This window comes from Lagopus leucura, unplaced genomic scaffold (assembly GCF_019238085.1).
Source record: "Lagopus leucura isolate 7727_CA_CO unplaced genomic scaffold, USGS_WTPT01 Super-Scaffold_100019, whole genome shotgun sequence".
Lineage (NCBI taxonomy): Eukaryota > Metazoa > Chordata > Aves > Galliformes > Phasianidae > Lagopus > Lagopus leucura.
This window is the reverse complement of record NW_024962273.1, coordinates 6,022,702-6,038,511: the sequence shown is the minus strand read 5'-3', so window position 1 is coordinate 6,038,511 and position 15,810 is coordinate 6,022,702. Positions and strand designations below refer to the sequence as shown.

Sequence of the window (15,810 nt, the reverse complement as noted above, 5' to 3'; positions counted from 1 at the left end):
GGAGATAACTTCACAGCTCTACATGCAAATACAGCAATATTGAAGAGTTGAGATCATGTTATTGAGAACCACTATCTGTGCCTAAATGCAGCACAAGTTTAAATTAACTAAACAAAATTCTACATAACTATAACGAAACTATATTGAAAAACCAGTTGTCTCTCACTTCACCTCCCTTAAAAGCTAGTTTTTGCATAAAACATTAGTGGAATTATCTGGGCAACTTATCATTGTAAAGAAATATTTTCAGTATTATTTAAATTACAGTAGAAACTGTCTCTAAACTTTTGCTTTTACTCACAATTGACAACCTCCTGCATATACAAAGCCTATAATTGGTGTACTTGAACTCTGTTTGATGCTCAGGTGGCTATTTTATATTTTTAAGGAGCCTTAAAAAACTTGTTGCAACATTGCGCCTGTTTTGAGCACTCAAGTACTCTTTCCCTCCCAGCCGCAATGAACTTAACAAGATCGTATAGGAACCTTATATATTGCACCACCTGCTGTTAGTTTTTGGGTATAGCAGTGTTAACTCCAGAAAAATATCCCTCCTCTCTATGATGCATACAGAATTGTAGGGAAAGAGGAAGTAGGAAGAAAGCATTTCCTCCTTACCAAAAGAGAGCAGAGGAAAGAAAGAACGTATAATGAAGGACGAATATCTCCCTGTCCTTAGGGTGAGTTATTAACAATATAGAAAATCATTGCTGCAGGGGGGCAGTTGTTTTTAATGAAATGTAGCTTTAGCTGAGATGCAGTTTATGGGAAAAAAAGTTGCAGAGAAATGTTACTGCAAACAGTGCCCAATGACAGCACAGTACAGCTTGCAACATTTATGAATCTTTTAATTCCATAAATATAACATCCATGTTTGAAGTATGCATAGTCAGACTAAGGAACATTTGGACTGCAATGATTTACCTCTGCAGACAACAAAGAGAAGTGGGAATCCATGTCCTCTACAGAAGAACCTACGACTCTTTAGCAAATTTGTAAGGAATTTAGGCTTCAATCTAGAAATATAAGACAGTTTAAATATTCTCTTGGATTTGTTTCATGCTATTTATATTAAGCACAGTAGGATCACTTGATTATTTAGATATTTTTAAAAATATGATTGTACTTGTATTAAAGGCATTGGCCACAACTCCACAGTTAAAGCAGCAGATGTTTGCAACAAAGTCACTGTCAGAAACCTGGAGGTTTTTGTTTTGTTGATTGGGTTTTCTGTTTTAAGAGAAAACATTTAAACAGCAAAGCCTGGTGCTTCAGGAGTTAGAAATGTTTGTAACACAGGGCATTGGAAAAACAGGAACAGGTTACCTAGAAAAGTGATAGTATTTCCCATGCTGGGAACATTCAAGACTCAGTTTGGTACAGGACAATCTAATCGATGGCTCTGATGCCAACAAGAGGTTGGATAAAAAGATGTGCAGTGATCCTTTCTAACCTGGACTTTCCAATAATTTTCTTTTGGAAACTATCACTTTTCTTCCCCATTTTTCATAACTAACAGCTAAACTACCATACCAAAATACTGGACATTCATGCAACTGAAGTACAAAGCAACTCTTAAGTGTCCACATTTGATCTCTACCAGAAATACAAAGTAAATCTCTCTCAGAATTGGCACTGGTATGACAGGGAGCTTCCACAAGCCTCTGTTGGGCCTCCATTATCATAAGTAGCTTACCCAATTCCTTGCTTCCCTGCTTTGCTTCATTTGTCATTCCTAGTTCTATCTCTTCAGTTTCTGGGCTTTTTAAAGTTCAGGAGATACTGGCTCTAAGAGCTGGCAGCAGAAAAAAATGGTATAACTAACTTCCAAATGTTATATCAAACAATAATACAGCACCTATACTATTTACTTAATGGTTGTAAAACAAGGAGGCCAATTTAGTCACTAATTAAAATCAGTTCAGGTTCAGAAGATTAATACATTGAAGTGAGCAAGCATTTGATTTAGTTGGCTCGAACTGACAGTGCAATAAAGATTATTTGGGACTATGTATCAATTACTCATCTAATACAGACTAACAAAATGAATTCCAAAAGCAATGTATAATGTCACCTTCAGCACAACTCTAGGAACCCCTGATGAAGAAATTCTGCAGTAACATGTGGAAGGCTAAATGGACACATCATGGAGAGGAGGAAGATAATTCCCATTCTCAGCAAATGCAGGATGGTGTACTGGAAAAAGACTAAGGTGTAAATCCCAGAGGGTACATTTAAAAAGTTGCACATTTGAAATAGTATTTACCTCTGTAAGTGCATTAAGAGAAGTATTCTGCTGCCTTGGATTGACAGCATTGCTCCCAAATCTTGTTAGCATTCAAATTGGAGTTTGTTATTCCCTTACTCAACAGGAGTTGAAGCACAGATGAGACAAAGGTCACAAAATCAACTTACAATCTTTTCTCTTAACTCAAATTGTGTTCTTGTTTGGTACAATATTAAACTGTTCACAAATTCTTGGAACCAAAAAGGTGAGCCTTGAAATTACAGTAAAAATAACACACCCAAATGTTGACTGTAGCTTTTAACATGCTAAAAGGACCCAATATATTTACGGTCTAGTTTGAAAAGTTGATTTTCAAATACATTACAAAATTCCGTATTCTGGAGTGCAAAAACTTAAGATAAGCTGGAAATTGACATTTTATATATGCTTTTATCCTTCTAAACAAATATTAATATACATTTTTCCACCATAAATTACAGTTTAACCTCATTACAAACTATTAATGGAAAGGTCACATACAAAAATCCCTCCCTATGCCATCCTGACATCCCCCTAGGGAAGACTGCATGTCCATGGCAGGAAAGACTTGTAGTGTGTGGGAGAGGTGGGAAATCACAGCAGGGAAATCACAAGACCTTGCTGAGTCACAAGTCATCGTGGGCTTCAGACACAGCAGGGCCCAGAGCTTCTTTGGGTAGGATGTGGTTCTGCAGATGCACCCTGTGTACTAACTGGGAGAGGGCCAGCAGTGGCAACAAAGTTCTGAGCTAATTCCCTGTCTATCCCAAAGCTGGTACAGACTGACAAGAGCAAGACAACTGCCCCACAGAGCAGCTCCATTTCTGAATCTGACTTAGAAACAGTCAGTCTACACTAGCTGTACTTAAAATATCATGGTATTCTTTGAGCTTTCACAAATCTTTCATAGGAGCTGGTATCAGGTTGATAAGAATTAAAAATATTTGAATATTTGTCTTCTAAAATAATGTAATAATCCCATGCTGTACAGCACATAACTGAGACCAATATAAATTTAAGCAGAATTTTCTTATACAATTATCTGTAAACAAATTTACTAATGTACTCCTAAAAATCCCTCACAAACAAAGGCACTGCTCAAGTCACTTACGGGTCAAGACATTCCTCTAGTTGGGAGGGTTTTGCCATTCTGACCTAAAAGCCTTGCTTTGGGCTCAACTGTTTTAAATTTTCTGTTCTATATATGCAACAGGAGCATGCACAGCTTATTGTATCTAAAAAGAAAAAGCAGTAATCAGTTTTCATTATCTGTTACTGGCATTTAAATACTTCCTAAAACAGCAGCTATCATGGAGGAAATTTTATCTTTGTCAAGATACAAAGGGTTTAGATCACTAATTTTTTAGTCTCAAAACACAGTCGTAGAAAATAACCCCACATACCAGTAACAACAAATCCACCCCCAAACGCTGAATGGTCTTTTATTTACGTTAGTAAGAAAAGCAACAAAAGCCCACAGCATAAAAAGTCTACCAAACACAATAAAACAACAATGAATATAAGAAGAAAATTCCTCTCATTTAAAACAGAAGTGCCTACTTCACTTGACACTAAAAAGAGCTATTGCATGAGTCTTCTCTGCATCTGGGTGATGATGGTGAAACCCAGAAGTAATAATTAAATTAATTGATGTTATTTCTTTAAGAATTTCCAGGTCTGCTCAGTGTGTATGATCAACCATACATCACTAACTGCATACTGGTGCATTCCAAACTAAAGCACTGATGCAAATTTGTTAGCTATACAGCAACCATTGCAAGAATGCAGAAAGAATCCACTTCCCAACATGCCACTAGTCAGTTCTACAGTCCAGCTCTCAACCCTCAGTCCTCCAGCATATAGTTGGGGTTGACAACCAGGTATGGGTCTTCATCAAAAGTCTCCTCTTCTTTGGAACCCCTCAGGCCCGACTGGGACAGTTCGATCAGAATGTGGTCCTGCAACAGAGAAAAAAATGTATTCCAACAAGAACAGAAAGGATTGTTTGTCCTTTTTAAAAAGACATCTCCTTTTTCTACTAGCAGCACCTCTTACTGATGAATTATTTAACCCTTCTACCTGTGAATTCACTCTAATAAGTTCCTAATTTCAACAATTACCTACACATAGCTTGGTTTCTGGGAAGGCTTCAGTCTAGCATTTTCATTCTTTTAAAAATGGGAAGTGTTTTTTTCTTTCAAAAATCCCAAAATGTTAAATGAGTAACTTCTCTGCAAATACACATTTTGATTCTGGGAAGTAGTATTTTCTACTTCAGAGCACTGTGTTATGTAAGACACAAGAACTAAGATGTTCTGTTTGTATTTCTGCACGCTACTGCAACCAAAACTAAAGAAATGCAGCAAATCAGCACTTACATGTCTATAAATACATAGCAGAAAATAAAACAGCACTTCAAACTCTTACTAACACACACTTCTAATTCACTTCTGTGTCTTGTCTGTACCTATTTTTAACAAATATTAAACAAGAAAGGCACTTATTCTGCATCAGCCAGCAACATGAAAGCACAAAACGTATTTCTCAATTAAGAAATTCTGCTAAAAATGAATCAGTGCAATGTATCTTAAAACCTTTCTTCTCCATGCACACATCTTTGTACGTACATAATGTGTAAGTCGGTGAATGACTTTCTCGATGATCTTCTTTTTGTTTATTAGTTCTTCTTCCGATTCGATTTCAGATTCTATTTCCTTCAGATACCAATTAATAAGTTCGCTTTTCTTTAATGACGAGTCATCCTCTTCTGCAAATAAAAGTTATACTTAAAAAAAATCTCATTACAATGCCGTTCCACATAATTAGAATAAGTGTTACTACAGTATGATACCTCTCAAATCATAAAAGAAAAGGATTTCTGTGTTAACAGTTATAATGCTGAAAAGATAATCACACAACAGCCTGTCAGGCTCCCTTGCTGTTCTTGAAATATGTTTTGTACAGAAGACTGGTGTATCATGGTTTAATTTGAGACAGATTGAGAATTTCATCCTTCAGCTGTATGCATCCATGAGGTTCACAAATTACACGAGCAGCCTAGCAAACACATCGGACTGAAGCTTCAAGAACAAGCAGCAACGAGGACTTGTAGCACCTTTTTCTGAGTAAGGACGAAAGATCACCATCACACAAAGATTAAGAATTCATCCTTCCCTTGTAAATGTCAGCAAAGAGACAACTCACACGTGGTGATGCTACTCAGTCTGCCAACTTTTTAATAATTCTTACCTTCCTCTGCTTTTCTGAGGTGCAACACAAGAAGATTAGAAATTCGTCGGTACTCAGAGAAGCCCAGCCTAAGAGAAGCTTTGGGTGCTGCATCCTTGTTCACGTCCTCAGAATGGCCACCTATCCCATTCACAAGACCATTGACCCCAGCTGGAGCTTCTGCTTCCCCTGTTTGGACACACGATCAACTCTGTAATGCCTTTCAGCTGGCTCATCTGAGCCACTAAATAGTGCTGCACTCACCAGTCAGGCAAGGGGAGCACACAAGAAGGCTAAAGTAAGAGAGTTAAGGAGCTAAGATTCCTAGACCTTGTGAGAAGAAAAACAGGTGGGAAATTGAAGAGAAGCATACACACAAACAAGGTAAGCTGTAAGAACTGGAGGTACGTTTCCCCTTGGAAAAGTTCTCCACAAATATTTTACCATTGACTCCGTCTTGCTCTTCTTGGTACTCCATTTCCTGCTCATCCTCTTGGTCCAGATTGATATCAGGTGTCTCAACTCTAATGATGGATTTATTTAAAAGCCTGAAAGCTTCCTTCACGTGCTTTGGATGAACCTGGGGAAGATTTAAAAAAAATACACATTCTGGTAGCTCCAAAAATTCACCCTGATCGTGATAGTCTTTCTACCCATCTCACTTAATTAATTGTGAGCAGTAAAGACCCCACAAGTTACATTACATCCTGCTACAAGTATTCTGCATTCACATAAAGTTATGGAGGAAATAAGCAGCCTGATGGAACGTTTCAGGCTTTAGTTATCATGTGGGGAAAACAAATTTTAGCTCATTCAAAGAGAGATCAGTAGAGCATGAAACATGAAAGATATGGGTCTAAACAAGGACAGTGAAAAAAGTTATAATTAATGAGATCCTCCTATGGAACTGAAAAGCAAAAACTGGAGAAATCTTTTCTTGCTGAACCATACTAAAAACTGTCTGTTTCTTCCTAAGTTGAATTTAATTAAAAAGAATCCAGTGGATGACCTTATTATACAACCAGTAAGTAGGTTTCTATCACGTGTGTCATGCGCAGTCATACTGCAGTTAATGGTCATAACACAATATGCATTTGAACTGTGGCTGACAGAGGAGGAGCTCACATCACAAATACATGCCTGACTGGATCTCTCTGCATACTCTTACGGGGGTTCAGACACCTTAAACAACCCCAGCATTTTAGATTGCTGGTCAGAGCAAACTGTGAGAAATTATAAACTGAGCAAGATTAGAGAAGGCAGCACCAGCAGTCCTGGCTGGTAGCAATCAATAACTGTCCCTCCTCTGTGGAACAATTTGACAGGTAAAAGGCTGAGAGCCCTGATACAACAGTCACACAAAAATACGCATGTTCTCAACTGGAGCCAATGATCTCTGGCTTTTTGTTGTGTTTTGGGTGCTTTTTTGTTGTTGTTTTTAGGAAGCAGTGCTCCTGGTACACAAATTCAGGCCGAGCACGATCACGTCACAAGCGAAAACATGATCCCAGCTCTCCTCTTCACTCACAGAATTTAAATACATAAAATACCTTGGTCAAAAAGCCAGAACTCCCACAACATTTATATAAACTTCCATCAAAAAGCCAATACCTCATCGCAGCAATGCATGCGGGCCATAGCTTCAGACAAGCGAATCATGCTTTCCAGCTGCCTCACTGTGATCCTCCAGGAGGACTTGGTCACTCCAGAGCCGTCACGCTGCCGAAGGCGTTTGTACTGCTCCACTATGAAGTCCTCAGACTCTTTAGATATCTTTGTGAGATAAGATGGGAAGACAGTTTGCCATGTCAAAAGCATTGAAGTTTATGCTTCTGAAATTAGATAAGACTTCTGTACTAGCTACAGCTTTTCTTCGAAATACCCTATTCTATCACACACAGCACACATAACTAGAATGACCATCAGATTAGAATTATATTGCAGTAACGACTGCAGTAACAGTTATATTACAGTAAGTACTCTGACTCACCAACTATTCTACAGATTTTTTATCAATTCTTTTTTTCTATTCCACTGACTTGCTTCTAAGCACAATTCATGCTTGTCTTTACCAGATTGTTCTGTCTGTTTACCTTTCATTCTGCATACAAAGTACTAACACTGACTACAGCTTTGCATACATGCTTTTTAACCTGACTCTGCACATCAAGAAAACAAACTACCTTCCACATGAAAATGAAATGGAAGCTTGCAAAACTCAATAAAGGAAGCTTTCTCATATGGAATAACTTACACAAGAACGTGGAATTACCTTTGGTTTAAACTGTCTCGCAAACAACAGGTACCTTCTGATATCGTCTAATGAATAGACACGATCAACAGATTCTTCTACTCTGGCATGCAGATCCACTATGCGTCTGGCAATGGCATAATCTGTCACCTGGGACATCAGTGCTCTGTTAGATCTCTTTCACAGCAACAGCCAAACATCAAAACAACAGCTATATTCTTCCTCCCATCCCCTTCCCTCACACTCCTCATGGCTGAGCTGGTCTTTCCAGAAGAAGGACACCCTGCCAGAAGACCCAGACAATGCCCTGAAGATTTATAGTACGAGCAAACAGCCAAGAATGAATGAAAGGCAGTTTTAGGATTTACAACCTCTTGGAATTCTCCTGGGTTACAAGTTAGCCATAGAACAGGCAGAAAGCAGCAGTTTGCAGCGTGGGAACTGCTTGCTTTCTTTATAGCCTGCTCTATCTATTTCAATAGCCCCTTCTTAATTACATCATTGCGCTGAGCAAAGCAGTGGAAAGAATAGTACTAACCCACCATTAATCTCTGTATGCTCCCAAGGCAAATGCCACACAGACAGGCGGTAGCCATCTTAACCTCAGTGACTAGCAGTTTGTAAAAATGCCTATTGTTAAGTTTGCAAGTCAAATCATCACAAGAAAAGGCAGTATCCTTGTATTCAGCAGAGCATATTCAAATTATACTGCCAGATTTTAACTTCGCAGAGAAAAAAAGCAGAAGCAAGAGGCTCTCACGAGACCAGCTTCACCTAAAACTGCAGAGGGCCACAGAGATGGGCAGAGGTCAGGAGCACGTTATGTACAAGGGAAATGTCTGTTTACAGATGCAATGAAAGTAAACTGTTTTTGAAAGTATTATCAGAAAAGAAGCAACAGACATAAACTGAAGTTATGATTAGATATAACTCATAGTTTAAGAAACAACAGCAACAAAAAAAATCCACACTGTAGCGTCCAACATTGCTAAAGAGGCTCCTGAAGAGGCTGCAGAATGCTCAGAATTCACCAGGTCTTGGCCACATACTCAACAGTGATGTGCTGAGCAAAAGAACAGACTAGAGACCTCCAAAGGGCTTTTCTGATATCAGTTATTCTACAATTGCTCAAAGTTACCTCATTACATTCATCCACAAGGATGAAGAAGAGATCAAACCGAGACATGATGGGTGCTGACAGGTTTATATTCTGCTTCAGTGACTTAGATCTGTCATAGCGCCCGCCAACTGGGTTTGCTGCAGCCAAAATGGAGGTTCTGGCATTCAGGGTGGCCTGACAAAGAAATCAACAAACAAAAAAAAGACATAAACCACTCGCTAAACCAATGTACTGTAATTTGAAAAGATCAGTGTACCATCTTCTAGAGAACTTAATTAGCACGTTACAACAAAGGCTCTTCAGAAGAGTCCAAACTCTTCTAACCAATCCTTTCTAACCAGCTCCAACATTGTATCATCCTGCCCTGATACACAGCATAATGATTCGATATTTCAACGTTATTACACATCTTCCATCATTATTGAACTTATAAGCCCTTAAAACTGCTATTCAAATCACCTTGCTTTCAAATAGTGCATATCTATGAATAATTCTACAAAAAAACAAATCTATACCATTTCAGGCTTATTTCAAGGGGGGGGATTTTCCCACACTAATTCCCATTTTCTCTTTCCTGCTCGCTGTCTCTTTTCTCCTTTCAGTAAAATATCTGATTCTTGAGGAGCACAAGGCCCAGAAACTTTGCAGGTAAATGATTTCTCTCTCCCTGCCACAGTGAGGCAGCTGCAGAGCTGCCATGAAAATCTGACAGACAACGCCAGATCAGAGTGTACCACACACACACCTGGGCAATCTTGTAGACCACACAGCCAAAGGAATAACACAAAGTACCTTTACTCCAGCTTTAGTAATGGATATAGTCTGCTGCTCCATTGCTTCATGAATGGCTACCTGATCCCTCATGTCCATTTTGTCAAATTCATCAATGCAACACACACCCTGCAGTGAATAATAAAAAGCAGGTGGCTCATTTCAAAAACTTTTGGAGCAAAAGAATCTTTAAGACAGTCTGGGGTCTTTAGTCATCAATTACAACAATTCCAAGGATGCAGGAACTGGGTTCCTGGACTCACATTATCTGCCAACATCAGTGCTCCAGCTTCAATGACAAATTCATGTGACTCTTCATCTTTCACAACAGCTGCTGTCAGACCAGCAGCACTGGAGGCTTTCCCGCTGGTGTACACAGCACGAGGACTGAACTCATCCACGTGCCTATGGAGAAAAGCAACAGTGCAGAATTGTGTTGCACAAACTTAAGCACACAGACCAAAACCTGCAGAAACAAAGTAACTTTCAGGAATCACTGCTTTCAACTTCTAAAGCCAGGACTCATCCCTTCAGGAAGCAACTGATGTTTAGGCAGGTCCTCCTATCAATAACGACAATTGAGTGAACCTTGGGAACTAATCCTTATCTAACTACAGCCTGGTTACACCAGCAGAAAAAGCAATCCAGACCTCCTCTCACAAGTTTTCTGCTGACTTCATGAGCCAACACAGCTCCTCACAGGTCAGGTAAATGTCAGTCAGCACAAAAGAAGAGCACACCACAGCAGGAAGCAGCTAGGCTGACCACAGGCAGCCTGAAGCAGCTGTACTGCCTGCAGGCAGCTTAAAGCAGCTTTTAGTGTCTGCATATTTCTGAGATGCAGTGTGTGCTGCAGGGACCTCAGCCTTGTGGAGAAAGATGCAGTGATAAATGAGCATCGTAACAAAATAAAACCATATTAAGTAGAATTTCAAGTGGAAAAAAAAAAAATTATAGTTTAAGGTGCAGCATTATAGACAAGATTATTTCATAATTACTGTGCAGATCTAATAGCTCTCTAGCTGAACAAAGTGATGGGACGCACCAACTTAGACTAAGCTAAAACAAGCAAGAAAAAAAGAAAATCACAATTTAATATTTTAAGATGTTCTATTTTGTGTGATTTTTAGTATTCAGTGACTTTCAAAGACATAGAATAAACCATACTTTCCTAATCACCTAAACAACAGAAACAAATTCTTAATTCAACTACTTGTAATTACCACAGGGACCCGTTGCATTTGCTTCAGGTCTATTCAAAGAACTGTCCAAACAACTCCTGGAAAATTTTCTCAACTATTTTACTTCCCTCTTCTCTGTTTAATGTAGAAAAGGCACAGTACACATCTACAGCTCTGGTCACACTGGTCAGTATTTAAACATCGAGTTTTAAAGAGATTCTTACTTTAGAAATTGACTCTTGGCTGTACTGGGATCACCAACAACACAGACGTTGATGTCCCCACGCAGCGAAGTGCCCTCTGAAGTGGTCTTAGGAACTCCTCCAAAAAGCATCAGCAGGACACCACGTTTCACTTCATCATTACCTGCCCCAGAAAAAACACCCAGCTAAAAATCCACGTGCAACTACACATTTTTCCTATTTTAAGGAAACTTCAAAACACTTGGGCACATCTGCTCTGAGTTTACCTGTTTCCTAAACTTCCACTAAAACTGCATTTATGAACTTGATACACTTTCAGGGAAGAAGGGCTCAGAAGACAGCTGGATTCTTTATGCTACCACAGCTCAGAACATGGACAAAAGTCCACTGATTGAACTTCTCAGACACGAGTCCTCAAACAAGTTCTGAGCCAGAAGCAACAGCAAACATATATGCGTGCACATCTATGTACATCAGTGTACAGATTAGGAACTCCTACATCTTTTGAAGAAGGCAAATATAAAGAGTAAAGTTTCACAGTAAATGAACCAATAGCAAAACCAATCATTTTGTCTACTCGTGCAGGCCCTAATGATTTCATGTAAGTCTGCAGGAATTTGGCTCTCTGTTTTCTAGCGTAACCAGTTCTGAAGGGGAGCATTTGAGATCAGTGATACTGAGCCTCAAGAATTCCCCAAATGGTGCTACACAGATATCAAAAAGAACTCATATGTCACAACTGAAATCCCTGAAGCTACAACTGGAGTCTTACCATGGATAGTGGGGAAGAGGCTGGTACACAGATTATGATAGAGGTTTTTATCTTGGCTCATTTCAAACACCTTTTCCCACTCTTTCACTGTCATTTGGTTTTTAATGCTTTCTGCAGTCTGTTCTTCATCTCGAAGCTCTTTTCCACCAAACTAAACAAGGGAAATCAAAAGAATAAAAATAAAACCATGACAAACACGATCATTACTGAATGCAAGTACTGCACACCAGAGCTTACACAAACTCGCCCTCTAAACTGGGTAGAAGAACGCATTTATGAAGACGAATCATAGGCTAAGGAAGTTCATCATCTTATACTCTTAGAACACTAAGAAGCACAAAAGCAATACAGACAGCTCCATAGGGAGCAAATGGGAGTCTAAGCTTGGTCCATGGGCAAAAAGACAAGAGGTGCTTCTTTGTTCAGAAAGTAAAAATAGAGCAAAAAACCCCACCAGTACAGCTTCCTTTGACTAAAACTTGCCTTAATCAGAACTTAAAAGATCTTGAATTGCTCTGGAACAAGGCAAGAAACTTCTACATTCTGAAAATTGTGTAATGCACATGAGGTTGGTACACATACATATTTAAAGTTTTGTACACCCTCATCCTGTAATTTGAGGTAAGAATACAGAGCAGAAATCATCAATAATTTTCTATCTATTTTATTCCCAGACTCACCCGTGGGTTTGTTGGTGCAACGTAACAGGCTAAAAAGACCAGTTTGTAGGACAGCTCCCTGACTCCAAGGGCACGAAGTCCCCGGACTCCTTCAGCTTCATAGCCCTCCGTCCCACTAACCCGTGAGCCAGTTTCTGCACGAACCCCTGCCAAGAGAATACAAGTCAGAACAGCTGCAACCAGAACAAGCTGCATGGCATCGAGGTGATGAGCAGTCGCAACAAACCTGGCGTTGACAGCTGAGCCACATCAGGCACAACAATCAGTGATCCTGTGAAGTCACATTTGTCACCTGCTTGAGCAGATTCCACTGCTTCTGCACGCAGGATCACTTCCATGCTTCGAGGAATGCTGCCCCGGGGCAGCTCGGCCTGTGTCTCTTGAATGCGAACCTGAGGAGGTACAGAGCATTAAGCACTCAGATGTCACCAGATCTGGAAATGCTTTGAAAGCTAAGCTGCTAACAAATGCAGTAGGAAGCATTTGCTTGCAACCATCTGATTCAATCAGGTGTCTTGGGAAGCTTAAGAGGATTCACAGGGACCACAGTGCCAAATCTGAAGTCAAGGAAAAGCACTAAGGCCACTCAGATTCTACTCAGTGCAACGCTTTATCGTGAGATGCAATGTGCTGAGGATCCTGCAGAGTAAATCCACGTGAAAGAGTGAAACACCGCAGATACAAACAAGACACTTCTTTTCAGACTTGCATGAAATAATTATGCATGACATATCTGTGACAGCAGACTGACAAAGGCTTGAATACGTGGGTTTTCAGTGGCTTGCTTACCTAATAAATGTCCTGCAATAAAACCGTTTAGATTCTATTTATAATTTCCCATGCTTAATCATAATTCTTCAAAGAAAGAACGAAACAAGGTGCAGAAACTCCAGTGCCTTTATTCGAGGTCTTTTTAATGTGCAGCGGCAGCAACACCTTTCAAACACCACAGCAACATCACATCACCATTTGTCACCCCCCCCAATCCAACCTCACCACTGTACCTTTTGGAAATCAACGAATCTTGATTTGTTTGTGTCCAGCAGGAATCTCCTTCTGTTGGCACAGACTGGGTTTCTGCAGATGTTTGGCTGCGTGTACTTAAATTGCTGTTCCACATCCTTAATCACCGTCTGGCAGTCTAGGCACAGGAAGGTGCCACTGACCAGCTCTGGATGAACTGGGTGGGTACGTACCACCTGCCCACTGATACGCATCAGCGAGCCAATTTTGGCAGACGTCAGCTCTCGAATCCTGTGTAGAACAGAAATTAATTCCAGATTAAATTCCTAGTCCAGCTGACACTTCATGCTGGGAGTACTCAAGTAGTAGCAGTATGCTTTCATTCCATTTGTAACAAAAAAGCAATTGTAACAAGCAAAAGAAACAAGGTTAAGAAAAACAACTTCCCATTTTGTCATTTTACATACTTTTAGACTAACATAAATTACATCATCAGCACTTCAAAAGCAACACATTATATCAGATTGTAAAATACAAAAGTTAAATTAGTTTGTCAGTATCTGCAATCACTTCCAGTCCAGCATATGTATGATTCACAGATGAAAAACTGTTTCATAAAATCATGCAACTTCTTCACAATTGTACAGGTTAAGTGCACCTTCTATGCTGCATAACGAGAACATTTTCAATACCCTTTGACATCTTTTTCCAGTAGTGAGAATATTCTAGTTTCTAAGATTAATAATCATCTTACTTGTGTCTGGTAGGCAGATCCTGAAATGCAACATAGAAGTCCTTGCTTGCAGGAACACTTCCATGGTCTCTAGCAAAAGTCCTTACAGCTCGGCAAAGGTAAGGATAAACCCTGAAATGAAGGAAATAAGTTTAATTTCTATATGAGATATCAAAATGTCTTTTTCACTTTAGACTACGTCACAGGCTTGTATCATATATTTGCAGGCTCTAGCTTTAAAATATTTTCACAGTGAGAAGCTCTAGAGCTTATCCTGCATTCTCATTCTGCCCACCTATTTCTTTATCAGAGTAAATGAAATTGCCTTGTTCACTCGTCGTTTTCAGAAAGGCTGAATTAGTAACTATGAATTAGTTAAGAAATAATTTTTGAGTCAGTAAAAATAATTTCCTAAAGGTGAGGTTTTTCAGGATACCGAAAGCAGATGAACCGCAGGTGAGACCTTATGGGCCTGCGACTGCTGCACTGGTCAGATTTCAGGCAATCCATACACTTTACCTGTAAAATTCCTCCTGAACAGTGGTAGAGAGCTGCTGATTGAACTGCTCCAAATCCACAAAGCTCACAGTGAGGGTGTTCCGCTCCGGCCGGATCAGCTCTTCAGCATCACGTAAGTATTTGACCTCCCCATCACTGTTCTGGAATCTGAAAGCAAGCCAAGGAAATGAGTGACAGTTATACACCAGATAGAAACCAAATACTTCTGGATTCAAGAAGGAAGAATTGTATGTGCAAGAAATCAATGGCACTCCCATTGCCTCAAAGTCTCTTCCAGCAATGTTCTCTCCCAAGCAACAAGCCATAGGACAAAAGGAAACAGCCTCACATTGCAGCAGGTCTTTAGGTTGGATTGTAAGGAATTGTTTTCATTTTAAGTGCTGCGAAGCATTGAAACAGACTGCCCAGGAAGCAGTTGAGTCACAATTCCCGGAGGTATTTAAGGACACAGACACAGTGCTTAAGGACATGCATTAGCTGCAGACTTGGCAGCGAAAGGTTAACGGTTGGAATTCATGATCTCAGGGGCCTCTTCCAACGCCAATGGCTTTCCCTCTGCCCCCATGACCACGCCGGCACACACGCAGGCCAGGCCTGTACAGCTGCTCTGCCACACGGACTGCATTCATCGTCCAACCAGGACCCTGTCTGCCTAATTCTGCACCCTCAGCACCCCTCAAGGGCGGCCTCCACGTTTCCACAACAAGGCTCGGAGGGACCTCGCGACGTTACCACAGAGCACCTCACAGCCGGGCCCAAGCTCTTCTGACGGGAACGAGGGGCAGGGCCGCAGACCCGCCGGGACGGACCCCCCCCCCACACACACACCCCGGCCGCACTCACTCCTCGAGGAAGTCCTGGAACAGCTTCTGGCACTTCTCGGCCACCTCATCACGCAGTTGCTGATGCTGCTGCGCCGCACCCGCGCCGCCGACCGCCACGGCCAGATCCATCGCTCCCGCTGCCGCACCGCTCCCGGCCCTCGCCCCGCCCACCGCCCTTCGCGCCGCAGCCGCGCCGGCCAATGGGTGACCGCCGTCCCGCAGAGCCCCGCCCCTTGCCCCGCTCTTCCTCTTCCCTCTCGGGCGTTTTCGCGCCAAAAGCGAGCGGCGCCTCAGGGCCG

The 15,810-nt window shown here is 40.8% G+C and overlaps 1 protein-coding gene and 1 long non-coding RNA gene across 2 annotated transcripts; one reads left to right on the top strand and one right to left on the bottom strand.

Annotated features, from left to right (window-relative positions):
- Positions 1–3,692: 3,692 nt before the first annotated feature.
- On the bottom strand, positions 3,693–15,656 carry MCM6 (minichromosome maintenance complex component 6). Its single transcript, XM_042877912.1, has 17 exons — positions 15,531–15,656; positions 14,688–14,834; positions 14,190–14,300; positions 13,477–13,726; positions 12,699–12,864; positions 12,473–12,618; positions 11,793–11,943; positions 11,042–11,183; positions 9,900–10,041; positions 9,658–9,765; positions 8,884–9,039; positions 7,767–7,895; positions 7,106–7,267; positions 5,939–6,074; positions 5,516–5,683; positions 4,894–5,033; positions 3,693–4,224 (listed from the first exon to the last, which is right to left on the bottom strand). The coding sequence occupies exons 1-17, from the start codon at positions 15,638–15,640 to the stop codon at positions 4,111–4,113; spliced, it is 2,478 nt and encodes an 825-aa protein (XP_042733846.1). The 5' UTR covers positions 15,641–15,656; the 3' UTR covers positions 3,693–4,110.
- LOC122183684 lies at positions 4,938–13,298 on the top strand. Its single transcript, XR_006180333.1, has 2 exons — positions 4,938–5,878; positions 12,467–13,298. It is a non-coding gene; the product is annotated as an uncharacterized LOC122183684 (long non-coding RNA).
- Positions 15,657–15,810: the final 154 nt, after the last annotated feature.